At 33.4% G+C, this 19,778-nt stretch overlaps 2 protein-coding genes across 2 annotated transcripts in view; one reads left to right on the forward strand and one right to left on the reverse strand.

The window, feature by feature from the left end:
- Positions 1 to 19,778, reverse strand: part of LOC127726325 (cyclin-G2-like) — a 486,290-nt gene that overhangs the window by 444,288 nt on the left and 22,224 nt on the right. The gene's annotated exons all lie outside the window — the stretch shown is intronic.
- The window catches only part of LOC127726320 (mediator of RNA polymerase II transcription subunit 16-like), a 35,019-nt gene that overhangs the window by 6,116 nt on the left and 9,125 nt on the right, over positions 1 to 19,778 (forward strand). The window contains exons 2-6 of the mRNA XM_052233643.1: positions 7,348 to 7,525; positions 8,497 to 8,589; positions 12,921 to 13,058; positions 15,366 to 16,257; positions 17,955 to 18,184. Coding sequence (XP_052089603.1) covers positions 7,348 to 7,525; positions 8,497 to 8,589; positions 12,921 to 13,058; positions 15,366 to 16,257; positions 17,955 to 18,184 — 1,531 coding nt within the window. The remainder of the gene's footprint in view (positions 1 to 7,347; positions 7,526 to 8,496; positions 8,590 to 12,920; positions 13,059 to 15,365; positions 16,258 to 17,954; positions 18,185 to 19,778) is intronic.

Genomic DNA, 19,778 nt, shown 5'->3' on the forward strand with positions numbered 1-19,778 from the left:
TCATCAATTTCAAATATGACATTGAGAAGAAATTGAACTTTATTTGTTTATAGTCTGGCAACAGATTTATTAAGTATTGCACAACAGCACAGTGTATTGCACAACAGCAAGAAATCTTTAATTGAATATAAATTCAATTCATATAACCGATTTCAAGTTCATTGACTACATTTATTCAGAAACTATAATATGTCAAATATTTAATTACAATCCAAATTCAGACCTGTATCAAGCTTGAATATTGTGTCCATTTTTGCCCCAGCTGTTCAGGGTAGTACCTCTGCGGGTGTATCCAGCTCTGCTCAGCGAATCAGTTTATTTCTTAATTAAGAACTCCTTTTTATACGACCGCAAAAAAATTTTTGTGGTCGTATATTGGTATGACGTTGGCGTCGTCGTCGTCGTCCGAAGACACATTAGTTTTCGCACTCTAACTTTAGTTTAAGTGAATGGATCTCAATGAAATTTTAAAATAAGGTTCAATACCACAAAAGGAAAGTGGGGATTGATTTTGGGGGTTATGGTACCAACAGTTAAGGAATTAGGGGCCAAAAATAAGCATTTTTGTAACTTCCAGACATAACTTGTGTGTAAGTGTATGGATCTCTCTGACATTGTACCACAAGGTTCCATATCACAAAGGGAATGCTGGGATTGATTTTTGGGGGTAATTGCCTCCAAATTTTAGGAATTAGGGGCCAAAAAGGGGCAAAAAACAAGCATTTTTCTAGTTTCATGACAATAACTTGTGTGCAAGTCTATGGATCTCTCTGACATTGTATCACAAGGTTCCATATCACAAAGGGAATGCTGGGATTGAATTTGGGGGTAATTGCCTCCAAATTTTAGGAATTAGGGGCCAAAAAGGGGCACAAAACAAGCATTTTTCTAGTTTCATGGCAATAACTTGTGTGTAAGTGTATGGATCTTTCTGAAATTGTACTACAAGGTTCCATATCACAAAGGGAAAGCTGGAATTGAGTTTGGGGGTAATTGCCCAAAAAGTTTAGGAATAAGGGGCCAAAAATAAGCATTTTTCTAGTTTCCAGACAATAACTTGTGTTCAAGTGTATGGATCTCTCTGAAATTGTACTGCAAGGTACCATACCACAAAGGGAATGCTGAGATTGATTTTGGGGGTAATTGCCTCCAAATTTTAGGAATACGGGGCCAAAAAGGGGCAAAAAACAAGCATTTTTCTAGTTTCATGACAATAACTTGTGTGTAAGTCTATGGATCTCTCTGACATTGTATCACATGGTTCCATATCACAAAGGGAATGCTGGGATTGATTTTGGGGTAATTGCCTCCAAATTTTAGGAATTAGGGGCCAAAAAGGGGCAAAAAACAAGCATTTTTCTAGTTTCATGGCAATAACTTGTGTGTAAGTGTATGGATCTTTATCAAATTGTACTACAAGGTTCCATATCACAAAGGGAAAGCTGGGTTTGAGTTTGGGGGTAATTGCCCTAAACGTTTAGGAATTTGGGACCAAAAAGGGGCCAAAAAACAAGCATTTTTCTAGTTTCCAGACAATAACTTGTGTTTAAGTGTATGGATATCTCTGAAATTGTACTGCAAGGTACCATACCACAAAGGGAAGGCTGGGATTGAGTTTTGGGGTGATGAATCATAAGGGGGTTCAAAAAATTTGGGGGGGGGGATTCTTTTTCCTTTTTTTTCTTTAAAATTTTCCATTTTAAATTGGTTATTTCTGATTTATATATAAAAGCAAATAATAATGATATGGTTTGAATAGGTAAATTAAATTTTTTTAAGTATCTTAGACCACTTTCATTCTGTGTCAGAAACCTATGCTGTGTCAAATATTTAATTACAATCCAAATTCAGTGCTGAATCAAGCTTGAATGTTGTGTTCATACTTGCCCCAACTGTTCAGGGTTCGACCTCTGCGGTCGTATCAAGCTGCGCCCCAGCGGAGCATTTTATTTCATTCATAAATTACTTTATGCTTGGAAATATAATTTTGCTTGGAGTTGAAAGAGTTGACATGTTGCAATGTACATTTACTCTACATAGTTCTATGGTACCAAATCAAAAGTTTATATAAAGAAAGAAGTCAAAGGTTTCCCATCATAGTTTAGTTACATACATTTTTTTTGTACCTGAGGTCGTTGAATATAGATCATTATATAAATAAGGAGATGTGTTATGATTGCCAATGAAAAAACTAAGGATTTTCTTATCCAAGGAATAGATTACCTTAGCCGTATTTGGCACAACTTTTTGTAATTTTGGGTCCTCAATGCTCTTCAACTTTGTACTTGTTTGGCTTTGTTACTATTTTGATCTGAACGTCACTGATGAGTCTTTATGTAGACGAAACACACGTCTGGCGTATTAAATTATAATCCTGGTACCTTTGATAACTAATTTGACTATAAACATAGATAAAAAAGGTACAAACTGGACACAATGCACTAGTTCATAAACAAGTGAGAACAATCGCCTTCATATAGTGCTCAGAATATGACATTCATAAAACTTATTCAATATCATTAGAGAACTCTAAATCTTAAATACTGAAAGCCACCTGTACTATGTAAGATAATGATATAACTGGACTTAAAATACACACAACCTGTAATTAACTGCCTTTACAGCGCTTTCGTGCTTTGATTAATTTTCCTATATTGAGTTGTATTTTTTACGGTTTCTATTATGATTCTATCGCAACATTGACACATAAATTTTGTTTATATATATATATATATGTACTTGTATCGTTGATTTATTTTTTTATGCACTGTAAAGCGCTTAGAGTAATTGTTTATTTAGATAAGCGCTATATAAGCACTGTAAATAATAATAATAATAATAAAAAGTTATACCCTTGACTGTCTATATATACATAAAAAAATGTTTTTGAAATTTATTGTAAATGCATGTATGTTCAGATTTTTTATTAGGCAGTTAAGCTGCCTTATGCGAGCACCCTAGATTTGTGTTCTACCCAACAAATGCTGAAATATGTGCCATTGTTATTATCCAGCTGGCTATTATGTTATTTATAACTAATTGGACATTTTTTTAATACTTTTATTTCTGGAATACAAAAAATAAGACCAGAAAAACCTTAAATGATCGTCGAACTACCCAAAACTTTTGAAGTTGCACATAGGAAGTAGTGCTCAATAGAAATCGGTACATAGTTTATTATCCCCTGTGCTTTTGGCTACGATGTCAAAGAACAATTGTATGAAATATTTCGTCGCCGAAAATCGGTAATTACAAGTTGTTTATATTTCCCATATGGCAAAATGCGTAGGAATATTGTTCATGTACAACAAATCTCTATGATAGAGGAAATAAAGTTATATAAGTGGGCGGTAATTTTTAACTTATCTTGCCAAATAAAGTTGTTGTTATTTTATGAATGAAACGAGGTCATGAAACAGATGCGGAAATCGACGTTAATGGGATGTTTTAAGTAATGTGGACAACTCGTCCCCGAGACAAGTCGGACCGAATCCACTCAAACCGTCTAAGAAGACAACTTTGACCGTTTGTCAGATTTACTTAGGGTTTCATAAAATATTAGACTAACATGTCTAGCGGAGCCATTAATCTTTTGTTTGTGCATTGGGGTCTATTTAGGGGTATTTGGAGGGGCCTGAAGAAGGGAGGGGTTTACTATAGAACCCTGTGGGATTTTATTTTTTTAAATTTTCAAATGACTATTTCTAGAAAACAGTAAGTGATAGACACATGCAGTCTTCAGTAATGAGAACAGGACAATAAAAAAAAATCAACCAAAATATAGGGCGAGTCCCTGGGGGTCATTCCAACCCCCTTCAATTTGAAAATGTACTTTTATCTTGTAAACCGTCGCGATCCCCACCCCTAAACAATATATATACTTGTATGGGTCAATAAAAGAAATCAAATGAAAATAATTTAGGGGAGTCCTCGGTGTCGTCCCACCCCTCCTGTTTGAGAACTTGGAAATGGTCGAGATCCCCACCCCTAAACCATATATATTCATGTATGGGACAATAAAACAAATCTAATGAAGTATAGGGTGAGTCCCTGGGGTAACCCCACCCCCTCCTGTTTGAGAACTTGTAAACGGTCGAGATCCCCACCCCTAAACCATATATATTCATGTATGGGACAATATAACAAATCAAATGAAATATATGGGGAGTCCCTGGGGTCACCCCAACCCCTCCTGTTTTAGAACTTGGAAATGGTTGAGATCCCCACCCCTTAACCATATACATTCATGTATGGGACAATAAAACAAATCAAATGAAACATTGGGGGAGTCCCTGAGGACACCCCACCCCCTCCTGTTTGAGAACTTGTAAACAGTCAAGATCCCCACCCCTAAACCATTTATATTCATGTATGGGACAGTATAACAAATCAAATGAAATATATGGGGAGTTCCTCGGGTCACCCCACCCCCTCCTGTTTGAGAACTTGGAAATGGTCGAGATCCCCATCCCTAAACCATATATATTCATGTATGGGACAATAAAACAAATCAAATGAAATATAGGTGAAGTCCATGGGGACACCCCACCCCCTCTTGTTTGAGAACTTGTAAACAGTCAAGATCCCCACCCCCAAACCATATATATTCATGTATGGGACAATATAACAAATCCCTGGGGGTCACCCCACCCCCTCCTGTTTGAGAACTTGGAAATGGTTGAGATCCCCACCCCTTAACCATATGTATTCATGTATGGGACAATAGAACAGATCAAATGAAAATAGTTTGGGGGAGTCCATAGGTGTCGTTCCACCCTTCCTGTTTGAGAACTTGGAAACGGTCGAGATCCCCACCCCTTTACCATATATATTCATGTATGGGACAATAAAACAAATCAAATGAAGTATAGGGGGAGTCCCTAAGGTCACCCCACCCCCTCCTGTTTGAGAACTTGTAAACGGTTGAGATCCCCACCCCTAAACCATATACTATCATGTATGGGACAATAAAACAAATCAAATGAAATATAGGGGGAGTCCCTGGGGACACCCCACCCCCTCCTGTTTGAGAACTTGGAAATGGTCGAGATCCCCACCCCTAAACCATATATATTCATGTATGGGACAATAAAACAAATCAAATGAAATATAGGGGAGTCCCTGGGGACACCCAACCACCTCATGTTTGAGAACTTGTAAACAGTCAAGATCCCCACACCTAAACCATATATATTCATGTATGGGACAATATAACAAATCAAATGAAATATTTGGGGAGTCCCTGGGGTCATCCCACCCCCTCCTGTTTGAGAACTTGGAAATGGTCGAGATCCCCACCCCTAAACCATATGTATTCATGTATGGGACAATATAACAAATCAAATGAAATATAGGGGGAGTCCCTGGGGTCACCCCACCCCCTCCTGTTTGATAACTTATAAACGGTCGAGATACCCACACCTAAACCATATTTATTCCTGTTCATCATTTCAAAAAGATTTGAATGACATACAGGGTCAATCTCCTAGGTGTCACATATGCATATCACTTTACTAGACCAAACCAATATGAACTGGACTTTGCCCAATGTCAGGAGACCATGGGAATGATGAATTATGGGGGCTTTGTTTGGGAGACTTCGTAACGACATCCTGTTACAATTATTTCTTGTTTATAATAAAATTTTATTGATGCAAAAAATGAGTCTAGGTTAATTGAATTTACTTTAATTATTAATTAAATATTTCTGGGCCTATAATAATTTTCATTTATGGCTCATTTTAAAGAAAACATATAAATCTTTCAAGCAGTGTAAAGCTCGAGAATGTTTGACCAACTGTTTTATAATCACCTGTCATTTCATTCCAAACTTGGTATGGAGTAACATCATGCACTTGGGGGTGAAGATGGGGGTCATTTACATTGAGATATGAGTTGCTTTTGAAAACCTTGATGAAATATTAATTATTTGCCTTAATAATCAATTCATTTAATGAACATAAATGTACAATATATGAATGTTTAATGTTTGTTCTTTCAAATCTTAAAAAAAAAAATTGAAGCAACACTGCCACAGTTTTCATAATTACGTTTGCCTTTGTTTTTGGTTAACTGCCTACAGCGCTTACAGTGCTTTGATTTACCTAGCATGTGCCTTCCTGTAATCCTAAACATATTGAAGTTAAGAAGTATGATGTAGATGTGGTCAGAGCATTACTCCACCAGAGACATGAACCTGAAATGGGCAACAGCAAACTAATCATTGTTGCTATTATATAGCTGTCAACATAACACATGTCATGCATGTGTAAAGTACTTCAAGAGACAGTTATTTTTAGGCACACGATTATATTGTAACCAACAGATATATTTTGTACCAGATGTACAGAAAACAGTGAACAAAATGATAAAAAAATATCTTCTAGTTGAGTTTAATTTTATATTGCAAAACCTTACCTTAATTCTCTCCCCGCCAGAAGTCCCAAAAGGCCTCATTTTCACCCAATCCTTTCCATCTATATGTAATATATAGCATATATATATATGTTTGAATAAATTCAAAATATTTATAGGATAGAAAACCTGCATAGATGCTTCATACATTGAACCTTGTGTAAACAGATGCCTTATGTTAAGACTTTCCTGTCTGTCATGTGTCCATTGTCCTTTACCTCATTTTCATGGTTCAAGAACTACTTAAAGAAAATACATACATTTTTTGTCATGTGAATGTCACATTTATTATGAGTAAAAGGATAACTAATACCTATATTTGGAATATGAGTTCTTTGCAAAGTCTATAGCTTCATGTCCATCAAATAGGGTTCACGTGATGAACTTGTCCTTATTTCATGGATCCGGGATCAAGGTTAGAGTTACATGATTAGGTCTGTTTCTCAAATACTATAAGTACATGTAGATGGTCAACTATATGTGGTGTTTGGAATGATTGTTAGGTGTACACACATGTATCAGTCTGGCAGGTTTCATCTGATCTTGACCTCATTTTCAGGGTTCATTGGTCAATGTTAAGTTTTCATGGTTTAGTGTAAACAATATTTTTATTGTGAAAATATTAACATAAACATTATGACAGTTCTATTAGGATTGGAAAACAAGTGAATTTTCACTTTTACACATTCCTCTTCTAAGTTTTTATTGTTTGGTCTGTTTCTTTGATACTATAAGCAATACTATTACTGTTTAACTTCGTTTCATGATTTTCATAATGCTGTTAAAAAAAAATTTCATTTGTTTAAATTTGCTATTGTAATACAGCATTAATAATCTTGGATGAGTTTTCTGTTCTAAAATTGTTTAAACTGCTATACATATTGTTGTATTTTTCATGGGTTCTGATTCATTGTTTCTGTTATATATTTTCAGAGGAGATACACCATTATCAACAACGTATGAAGTGAAAGTGATAGATTTGGACAGACCATGGGACTCCTATATTGTGACAGAGGGACTATCTGCTGTAACCTGTATGATATGGGACAGAACAGGTCATCGCTTACTTCTGACCACCCTGGATGGTTGTTGTTCTGTATGGCAAATGGAGGTATATTTGTGATACAATTTCTTGCTAAGTCGTTGAGGGTGTCGATATATTAGCTACTAGTTAGTTGCATATACACAAGTTCTGCAAAAAAACATAATTTTTATATGATTTATATTCAAAAGATTGGAAAGCAGAAAAGTAGTTTGTAAATAATATTTGGCATATGAAAATTAAAATGATTCTGAAAACAATTATCAGCTACCTAAAGGAGTTGTGTCTTCGTTTGTGTGATCAATTTATTATTTATGTTTAACAGTACTTACAGCACACTTGGCTATGTTATGGCAGCCAGTGGTGGAGGAAGCTGTAGTACTAGGAGAGAACCACAAATATAATACAGATAGAAAAAGTATTCCATGACAGAAATTCGGCAGAACATATATTATTATAATATTGTGTCCCTCAGGAATAAATATTATTAGGAACAAATATATGTTGACACACCAACCTTCTGCAGGAGAACTGTCAAACCTTCTTTTCCTTGTCAATTACAATCCAAGTCAAACACACCTTGCCACAAACTGTTAGAACTCAACACCTCTGTGTTGACATGCTAGTGATCCCTGAAAATGAACTACTTAAACCACTTTAATAATCCACAGAGATGTCTTTTTGAAAAACATGCTTAAACAGAAAAAAGAAGATTTGAAGTCAAGTTGAAAATTTTGTAAAAAGGTGCTATGTACATTTATCAGGAATATATATCTTATTCAGAAATGTATACATACACCTTTTACAATGTTTTGAATAAAACTATGTGGTATGATTGTCAATGAGACAACTATTCACCATATATAGTTTAAATGATGTGGATATAAGTAATAATAGGTCATTGTAAGGCCTTCAACAATGAGAAAAAACAATACTGTTTAGTTATCTTTAATTGGCCCTAACATGAAAAATGTGAAACAATATAGTTTGGTTTGTTTAACATGAACAATTGTTAAACAAATGATGTAATCTTTTTGTAGGATTTTTTAGTGAATAAATGGAAGAATATTGGGAAAAGTTTACTTCAAGGAGAAGAAATATTGTCAGCTATCTGGTTTCATTCTGGTGTACAGGTAAAACCCTTTTTAATCTTATAAGTTTTACTACTGTTTCAATTTTATTTTGATTCTTTGTATCGACTCAATTTGCTCCTGATCAAAAAGTCCCATTTGATTGCGGGTCAGTAATTTAAATGTAAAATTTGGTATGTCTGAAACCATACAAAGAACCTTCTGATCAAGAGCAAATCTAAATGACACAAAAAAGATCAAGATATAATTGCAGCAGTATTCAGGACTAACTGCGAATTAAACATAAAATTAGTTTGATGTAACAACAGAAATCCTTCCCAACTTGATGTAGTTATAGACACATTGTTAAGAACATTTTGCAATGTTAATACACTTTCACAGCATTCCTGACAGAAGTGAGTAGAAATTGTACAGAATTGCCTGAAAAGTGTCATTAAAAATGGGAAAAATTGATATAAACATATAAACTATACAAACTTATTATATTACATATGGCTTTATTTTTTTAAACCTTTTACAATACATTTTAAGTTCATCGCTTGGTGTCTGGCTTCGTTTGTTAACTTTTACAAAAATGTTCTCCTCTGAAACCACTGGGCCAAATTTAACCAAACTAGGCCACCATCATCATTGAGGTATCTAGTTTAAAAATGTGCCTGATGACCCCTCCTGCTAACCAGTATGGCATACATGACTAAAAATAGAATATAGGGATAACATGAAAGTTTTGTCTTTTATCTTGAAAACTGCTATAAAGAGAGAAAATCTGATGGGGCAGAAATGTTTAAAATGTTGAGGTCTACCTGCTTTCCATTTAAGACCATACTGTCAGATGACTTCTTATGTGAGTTATTGCCCATAAATGACAAATTTAACCATTTTTTTCCTTCATTTTTGTGTATTATCTTGAAAAGTATAACAGATAGAGAAAAACTTTATATTTCAAAAATGTTCAGCAAGACAAGATCTACAAATAAGTCAAACATGGTCGAAATAGTCAGACAACTCCTTCATGTCCTTATTGGAGTTATAATCATGATAATTGCCCTTTAATGACAATTTTAATGGATATTTTGGTGTTTTTACCAAATACCTTAAAAACTATAATAGATAGATATAATCTGTAAAAAGCCAAAACCATCAGCAAGACAAGATCTACAAATAAGTGGTTGACACAAAATCTTCAGTTGACTCTTTAATGGAGTTATTGCTCTTTAATGACGATTTTTACCAACTTTTAGTGTTTTTGCCTTTTATCTTAAAAACTATTATAGATAGATAGACACTTGAAATAGCAAAAATGATCAGCAAGATAAGATCTGAAAATAAGACAAGTTTTGCTGAAATCATATATACTTGTAGACTCTTAATAGGAGTGATTTCCCTTAAATAACGATTTCTGTACCCTTTTTGACAAAAACCAAATGAGATATATATATACAAAAACTGAACACAGAAAAAAATTATAAGCAATAAAAGATCAACAAAACAAAAGATTTTTGCCATGAGTTCTGTTCTAATCGACAATGTTGGAGAAAGTCCTAGGGTTTCCTGTAGCTTTTGAACAGGGCAGGGTATTTTTTTTTCTGAGGGCACTATGTGCGCGATTGGCTACATTTTAAGGACACCCTTTGCATGGATGATTTTCACTTATAGGGCACCCTTTAGTCCTTAACATAGATATAAAGGCACTGTTATGGACAGGGATTTAATCGAAATAAACCAGTTTCATATTAACTGTTAAGAAAAAAAGATATGTATACTAGGTTATTAATTTTATTCCTTTCGGCAATAAGATTATTACTTCTAGAATCAGCTTATAGAATCTTGAAAGTGCCTCATTTTAATCAATAACTCCAGTTATAAACTTTAATACTGGATCTCTGATTGTCTAAGGATGTGTTGTGAAAGTGTCAAGACTTGCATGACCAACAGCACATGGCATTGGTTTTTTGCTAAACAAAAGAATAAGTGCCTAATACCTTTGGATCTGACATGTTCATACCAATCAAAACTACCATTTCCTCGGCTCATTACTTCTTAGGCCACTCATCTTTTTCATGAAAAGTTTTATTATTACCCATACAGTGGCTTACTTAGCAATTGGTCAGAGAATACCAATTGGACAGCTAGTCATTTGTTATAGATGCAATCAAAAGCATATCAGCTATTCTCTCAAGTTTATTTTATTTGAATAACAACAGTAGGAAAGCTGTCATAAATTCAAACCCAATCCAACATCTCAACCAAGTTAAAGTGGTTGACTCGTACTTAAAATGAATATAAACCAACAGCTGATTGTTTACGTAATGTTCATCCCATGCATCGTCAAATTATAACTCAAACAATCACCTGGTTCCCCTTTAAATTGTTCATATTTTAAATTTGCAGAGTTCAAAGTGTCTGTTGTTCTTATTCGATTCAATGTACTCGGTTTCAAACATATTTACAAAATTAAAAAAAATCTCAGCCATGAAAATTTTGATTCCGTCCAAAGGGAAATAACTCGATATGGTCTTATTAAAAGATGAATTGCAGAACTGATCTTAAATTACGACAAGGGTTAATAAAAAATGTTTTCCAAAAAAAGAGCAGGGCTTCAAGAAATGCGGCAGGGCCACATACCACGCCAAATCCTCCTGTAGGAAACACTATTTTGAAGATGCACATAGAGTTAGGTTTGTGACACAGAAAGAGCCTCTAGTTTGTTTTATTTACCGTCACTGAAGTTTCCAACAGTTTTTCAAGATAAAGAAGATTGACAATAATGTTTTAACTCTTTAATTTTGAACTTGTTTTCATTGTATTGTATTTTATTGATTTTTAGTACAAAATTACATAAATACAAATAAAATTGAGAATGGAAACGGGGAATGCGTCAAAGATACAACAACCCGACCAAAGAGCAGAAAACAGCATAAGTCCACCAATGGGTCTTCAACATAGTATTCTATAACAACATGAACAATAGACAATGCATAATTATGACGTTACTAACATGATACCACTACCCTGATCTTCAGGGATTCTAATTTTTGAATACTTTGTCCTGAAGACAGAGATCTAATTATTAAAAAAATATCGACCAATATAAGTTACAGTTAATTTTAGTGTTGCTGTCAACTTAGTGGTATTTCAAATGTAATTTTTTTTCTTTTAAAAACCCTGATTGATTTTATGTCTTAAAGGGTTATATATAATACTGATGTTATTTCTTAGAGGGTTATATATAATTCTGATGTTTTGTCTTAAGGAGTTAAATATAATACTGATGTTATGTCTTAGGGGGTTATCTATAATACTGATTTTATGTCAGATGAAGGCATACAATGGAGTAGAGCCAGGAACCTCAATAAATGGCCCTGTACAGGTGGTTTTTATGCCCCTTCCACTTCATTAAGTATTACCTTTGTCCGTCTGTACGTCTGTCCGTATATCCCAAAATTAGTTTCCATTCTCTAACTTAAGTTTGCCTCAACCAAATGTTATGACACTTATATACAATTCTTGTTACCACAAAACACATATCAAGTTCTAATTTGGGTGGCGTCACTTTAACAGTTCTCTAGTTATGTCCCTTTATATTGTTATATGCAAGCCAGGGCATCATCTGTGTCCCATGGACACATTCTCAATTTAAGTTTTGACTTCAATGATTAAATTAAATCTAATGTGTATGTATTGCTAAATGCATGATATTTGAAAGTATGAGAAAAATTGTATATCTGCTTCATATTTAGAAATATATTAGTCGATCTGAATTAGGAATAGATTTCATTTTCATCCATTTTTCCAGAAATTTGTCAAGTTTTAGCCTTTTTTCATGATTTTATATTTGGTGCCACCCCTCACCCATTGAAATTTTTGTTGAAAAGTAAAGGATATGGTATATAAAGAATATTTCAGCCAAAAATATTTGTGAGTGAAGGATGCCGCAATTGTTGGTTTTTCAGAAAACTGTCATAAATTTGCCAAATTCTGCCATTTTTTTTAGGTTTTTTACAAAATTCACCTACTTTATGACATCACAAATACATCACTAATGACTCAATTGGTGAAAATATGTTATGACTGAAACAATTGGACATTTTAACATATGTTTTCAACAAATTTACAACACATTATCGCAATGAAAAATAATTAAGATTTTTAGGGTCAAAATTATGAGTTAGGAACCAACTCCTTTCTGAGAAAATTGATATGACCTCAGCAAATAAGAAAAGTGAGAAGTTGGAGTCATATAATAAAGCAAAATACTATCTTCACAAGCAGACATAATAATTCGGTGTGAAGTCATTATTTAGAATTTTAAATCTTATTGTTTAAAAACAAGTTACGTGTTTCTTCTGTACAAGTAAGAATTATACTTTCAGGTAATTTTCAACCCAGATAAAAAAGATACAAATTCTTACATGGAGAAATTTCTAAAATCAAAATCCTTCAGTCCAACTTTGACAAAGTTTGGTGGTAAAGCAGAAGATGGATGGTTGGTTCTCACTGCTACAGGACTGGTAGGTTAAATTATACCATTATACATGAAGCATACCTTGTTGTGTATATTTAATAGATTACATTTTCTTTCAATATTATTTTGTTATTTGGAAAGCTTAGCTAAAAAAAGTAAAGAAGTTTAACCTTGCCACATGTGCCTGTATCAAATCAGGAACCTTGCTAAATGTTCCTGTATCAAATCTGTAACCTTGCAACATGTGCCTGTATCAAATCAGAAACCATACCACACGTGTCAGTATCAAATCGGTAACCTTGGCACATGTGCTTGTATTAAATCAGGAACCTTGTCAGTAATTGCCTTTAGTAATATCTTCATGTTTTATTTCTTTTGGGAAATCTGGTTAAATGGCAGATTTTTTGTAATTTCTGTTAAATTTGTTCACAACTTTTGAAAATTAAGCATTATGTATATACATTTGTCTTATTGTTGAAAATCTGTTGACTTTGCAATTTTCTCTTGGATTTTTTGTTTCTTTTTGTATCTCATTGATATAAATAATGTGTCTGTTTTTATTTATATTAGAAATGGAAAGAAATATTTTTCATGTGGAGCAATTCTATGATTTTTATGTAAAAAAAAAAACTTTAACTCTGTTGAAGGGATCAAAAGGTGATCTGTTGCTAGGCAAGATTACGTACATTTCTCAAATTTTCCACATTTTGCCGTGGTAGTAAAAATTCCTTGTCTGTCCTCATAGTCTAATCACTTTTCAGAGTCAGTATTATTAATTTATTGTATAACTAGTATTAGCCCAAATATTTATTCTTTGTAACTGAACATAAATTAAAAAGCCATACAGTCATACGAAGTACAATGCTTAGAATTTTTGTTAGGGGATCCATTTATCACAAATGCAGTTAAAATCTGTGACAAAGTAATTGCTGTCAAAATTATTTCCTGGCCTGAGATGTGCACTGAGAAAAAGTGACCTTTGTAAATATGTTCTCATTTCAATTGTTTCTCAACAAATTAGTGTCAAGCTCAGTATGTATCTAAGGTTCAAAACAGAGTTGTTTATTTTACATGTTAATTCTATTTTCTATTCTAAAATTTACACACTTTGAACATATTTGATGTTAGGATAACAAAAATTTAAGTCTGTGAGACATTATTGAGTTTCACCTTTAATTATTGAAATAATCATTACACACCAGGATAAACAGTATATATTTACAGTTTTATTAAATCTATTTTTCTACAGTTTATAAAGATTGAATTTGAGTTGTCTTTCCTAGTTCAGTTTTGATCTAACATGTTGCTTGTGTATAATTTTTAAAACGGAAATTAGATGGGATGGGTGAACTGCACACTTGCAAATTAAATTATCCTGTCATTAAATTTTGAGGATATTTTCCATTAAGTTATAAGATTTATCTGTTTCTGTGCTTAAAAAAATAGGGAGATGTGGCATGAGACAACTATCCACCCAGTTCAAATGAAGTGGATGTAAGCAATTATAGGCAACCGTAAGGCCTTCAAAAATGAGAAAAACCCATACCGTATAGTCTGCTATAAAAGGCCCAGACATGAAAAATATCAAATAATTCAATTGAGAAAACTAACTGGCTAATTTATAACAAAACAATTACGAAAAACAAATATGACAGACATGAACCAATGAAAACCACTGAACTACAGGCTCCTGACTTGGGACAGGCACTTACAGAATGTCCATCTTGGGTAATTATGCCTTAATGTCCATATCTTAGTAATTATAAATCATAGAGGTTGATTTTTTAGGATGAAGGTTAACACTAATTATGTAACTTTGACCTCCTTTGTCTGCATGAATGGCTAAATGTTCATTGAAAAAAATATTTTAATTTCATAATTAACCAAGCAGATCAGAGTGTGGAGTGTGGAGTGTGTCCTGGAATGTTGAGGCAAGCAAATCTTAGATCATGTAATTGTATATTGTAGGTTCAGGCAGGTATCATTAATCAACTTGATCAGAGTGTGGAGTATGTTAGACAAATCTTACACTGGTGCAGAAAAATTAGTACCGTTTATGTTATTACACTATTTAATTGTATATATATTGTAGGTTCAGGCAGGCATCATTAATCAACTTGATCAGAGTGTGGAGTATGTTAGACAAATCTTACACTATTTAATTGTATCTATATTGTAGGTCCAGGCAGGTATCATGAATCAACTTGATCAGAGTGTGGAGTATGTTAGACAAATCTTACACTATTTAATTGTATCTATATTGTAGGTCCAGGCAGGTATCATGAATCAACTTGATCAGAGTGTGGAGTATGTTAGACAAATCTTACACTATTTAATTGTATATATATTGTAGGTCCAGGCAGGCATCATAAATCAACTTGATCAGAGTGTGGAGTATGTTCAGGAATGTTTAGGTAAATCTTACAACAGACTCAACATAGCAAGTATGGCACACACTGGTAATGGTGACGTCATGATAGCAACCACTGATGGTCAATTATCGTCTGCAATACAATGCAATCTGGTGTCATTAAGTTTAAATGGTACTTGTGCAAAGATTGAAATCCGTGCTGGTGCGAGTCTTCACATGAAAAGTCAGATTGAGTACGGGAGCAGCAGTACTCAGAGGATGATGATAACAAACGTCGAGTTTATAAACATGGATTCCAGTGACACCTTGATACTCTGTTGTGGTAGTCATGGTTACAGTTGTATGGAAGTCTGGCAGCTACTTGAACAACACATGCCATTGAACAAATTGTTTCCTATTCCACAGACACAAGATGCTGGCTTTAAAATTCCAAAATGGATGCATAAGGCTACAATTCAGCATGCTTCCTATCTAACTTCTATAGCTAATCCAAGATTACCCATGATTCTAAGTAACCAGATGGAACCGGGATTTTCTCCATACATTGCTGTATCATACCGGGATGGAAGTATAAAATTTATTCACAGGTTCACACACCAAGTTCTGCAATCGAGTTCAGATATCTTACAAAGACAGATTCAAGGGTATAGTCCAAGCAAGAGGCAAAAAACAGTGGTTCATATAACTAACTTGATTCAGACCTTGAGTGGATGTGGACTCATAGCAGTTCATGATGGACAGATATCTGTGTTAAAGGTTTTTAATGTGAGAGATGTTAGCATGACAATGGCATCACTTCATGTGTGTTTGTTGTTAGAGTATGCCATGGTTACAGGTCAGGATTGGTGGGATATTTTATTAGCAGTCAAACCCGGTTAGTATTTGTATAAGATTCAAGCAGAGTAAATTGTTTGTGTCTTAGATCAATAAGTTCACCTTCCAGTCTTGGCATTGAGCACTCCTTGATTCCATCATATATTATCATTCCTCTCGGAGTTACCTGTATTGCAAACATGAATAATAACAGAAGTCAATTTCTGGTAAAAATATTGACAAGAAACATGTTTTTTGCCTCTTTTTTTTTTACAGTTAAAGGATAATCTTGATGATGATATGATACCAGGCTGCGTCCTGGGAATTCACAGGTTCATGAGTACTGGTTGTCTATACACAAAATCATGTGCCTTAATGAGAAACTGAAGTATATGCCAAAAAGACACTATATTAGGATAATGGGTTTTGCAAACAATTCATTAATTGCGTTTAAAGCTCTTTCATGGATTAACCTTCTTCAGGTATATGCTAGAAGTCAAAATTTTGTATGTGGTCTAATAATTGTGTCAATAGGTAAGGACAGCATTGTTTAATTTAATAGTGCACTTTGGATTCCAGCAAAAAAATTTAGAAGTTGGACAAGTTAATATTCTTGCAACTTGCCCGAATGGAATAGTTAGAGATAGATTTTGAGGTCAATACCTCCAAGGTAAAGGTCAAAGTTACTAAAAATATACAGAAATTTATGCAAGAAAGCATAGTTGTTGTTTACAATCCATATTTATATCTGCATAAAGTTATCATTTTTTTGTGAAAATTGGCAAATCAATTTTGGGAAATCTTAGTTATTGCTATAGATAAACAATCTAAAATTTTGAGAAACATCTTTTTGTGCTAGGATTTCAATGAAAAATGAGGTGTGATATGCAGTGTTACTTTGAATCATGGTGTCCAATTTGCAGTATGAACTTAATTTGTGTAAACAAAAAGTCAACAGATTTTGTGAAACATTTTCTTTTGTGCTAGGATTCCAATAAATTTATATATATATAAGAATAATATGGGTTAATTTTTCTGACCTGGCCAAGTGGTTTTACATCTGTCTGTATCAGATTATTTGATGGTTTATATTTAAGTAAATTGTCTTGTGTATTCTCTTGAATGCCAAATATAGCTCTGTTGCAATCCATTGGATGCTATCTCCCTTAATTTTTTTCTTTTTAAAAAAAAGCTATTAGTTTTGTAATGTTTCTTATTTTGTACCCCTAGGACCTTTTATAGTTTACTATACATAATGGGATTTGGTCCTTGTTGAAGGCCTTACAGTCCCTTTAAATGTTCTCATCTATGTACTTTTCTTTGGGAAGATAGTTGTTTCATTGGCAATCATACTACATTTCATTATTTTTGCGAAATAGTTTTTCTCTAATTTTCATGCTATTTTCACATGTCTCGATTGGTGTACAAATGGTGTGAGAAAAATATTCCTTATCTCTAGAGAAAACTTTGTTCTCTGCAAATGATTGGTCAAATTTTCAATTATGACGTCAAATTTTTTTGATTTCTTCTGAATTTCCTTTTGTGACGTCATGAAAAAAGGCAACCATGCGTGATGACATCACATATAAAGAACACAATTTTCTGCAAATCTTTGAAGAGGAAGTGTAAACTTGTTAAGATATCGTCTTAAAATCATCAGAGAAACAGATTCCTGTTGATGCAGTGGTTGAATCTATATGTCTCATCTGTGAGTTTCATCCTAATCCAATGTTTTGATATCTCTAAACTATATTTCAGGTATGATTGAGAATATCTGTCAGAAGTTGACAGAAACACACAACAAGCAGGCAACAGCTACACAAGAAGTATTCAGTCAACGGCTGCTTGCCCTGAAGATGGCGCTGTACTGTTGTAGTAGTGTTGGTCACCAGAAGGCAACGGACTGCCATACCAAACTTGTTCTCTTGTCACTGTATGCTGTTTTTAAAGCATTGCTCAGACCAAAGAATGTTACAATACAGGATGTGGTAGGGACTTTTATCATTTATATGAAGATATTTTCTCTAATTTTCATGCTTTTTTCACATTTCTCTTATGTGTGAGAAAAATATTTCTCATCTCTAGAGAAAACTTTGTTCTCAGCAAATAATTGGTCGAAATTTAAACATGATGTTAATTTTCTTGGTGTCTTCTGAATTTCCTATTGTGACGTCATGAAAAAAGGCGACCATGCCTGATGACGTCACATATAAAGAACACAACTTTCTGCAAATCTTTGAAAGAGAAAGATAAATTTTGTCTTTAAATCATTAAAGAAACAGATTCTACCACTATAACTCGTGTATTACGATATTTCTCCACTCTCACCAGTTAAATTTTGAATATATAAAAAGCTTGGCAAGCCTCACGCTTTAAATATTAAAATTTAATTGTCTTGAATTGAGAAATATTGTAACACACTTGATGCTGTGGAGGAATCTATATTTCCACTTTTTTTCTGAAATTTTATGTAATTAACTCTTATTTGTTAATAGAATAAGCAGTACATAAGATATGATCAGAAAACTATAGTTTGGTTCTGAATGAATAAAACAATGTAACACAAGGTCTATTCAGCTTTGTAAAAATTTGTATTATACCTGCATTAATGTGAGTTCCAAGTTTTGGCTTTTTGACTGCTGAAAAGATTTCGTCTGAATCCATATTTTTTTACAGCATTTAGGAGAAAAAAGTTCATTTATTTCAAATCATCCATGAAACTACACATAGTACAGTCAATGGTACTACTTGTACAAGTAATCTTTATTTACTTGAAGAAGTAAATAAAATATACTTATATAAGTTAATTATAATGTTTGAATAATCTCCCCTTAATTTTCTCAAAAATTTACTTGTATAAGTATTTTTTTTTTTACAATCCCACAAAAAATGAGCAGTGGTCTGAAGATAACAGACAAATGAGATTTTCATTGTCCATGAAATTACATTTAAATGATTAGTAAAGACATCTGCAAAGGACAGACAATTAAAAATTCTATTAGAGCAAAGAAGTCCTAAGAATTCAAGAAAAGAAGATAGGATGACTTTTTTACTTGTGTAGGTAAAAAAATCTGAATGTGTAAGGGACATAACTAAGCCCAATTTTTTTTTACCTATACATGTAAATAAAATACACTTAAATATCCTACAAATTTACTTATATAAGTATATTAATATTTACTTCTTCAAGTAAATAAAAATTACTTGTACAAGTAGTACCCCTGACTGTAGTATGAACATGTTCAAATTTTTAAAATTATAGTAATTAGTCTGATATCATGTTCAGCTCACTTGGCTATTAAAAGTGAATGTCAGCTTTTGTCATCACTTGGCTTCCATTGTCTGTCTGTTAGATTCTCATATTTTGATCTTTTTCTTTAAAACTACTGAACAGAATGAAACCAAACTCTGCAGATATGTTTCTTACAAGGTCCTCCCCAAGTGTTGTAACTTTTTCTTCTCTAGAAACAGTGAACCACTTGTTCAAGGACCTAAATCTCAAAGACTTTCAACATGTAATTAGTCATTATCTATAAAACAGTTTTAACACATCAGAATGTTCTTGTATTTCTTTTGCCAAAT

This window comes from Mytilus californianus, unplaced genomic scaffold (genome assembly GCF_021869535.1).
Source record: "Mytilus californianus isolate M0D057914Y unplaced genomic scaffold, xbMytCali1.0.p SCAF_17, whole genome shotgun sequence".
Classification (NCBI taxonomy): Eukaryota; Metazoa; Mollusca; class Bivalvia; order Mytilida; family Mytilidae; genus Mytilus; species Mytilus californianus.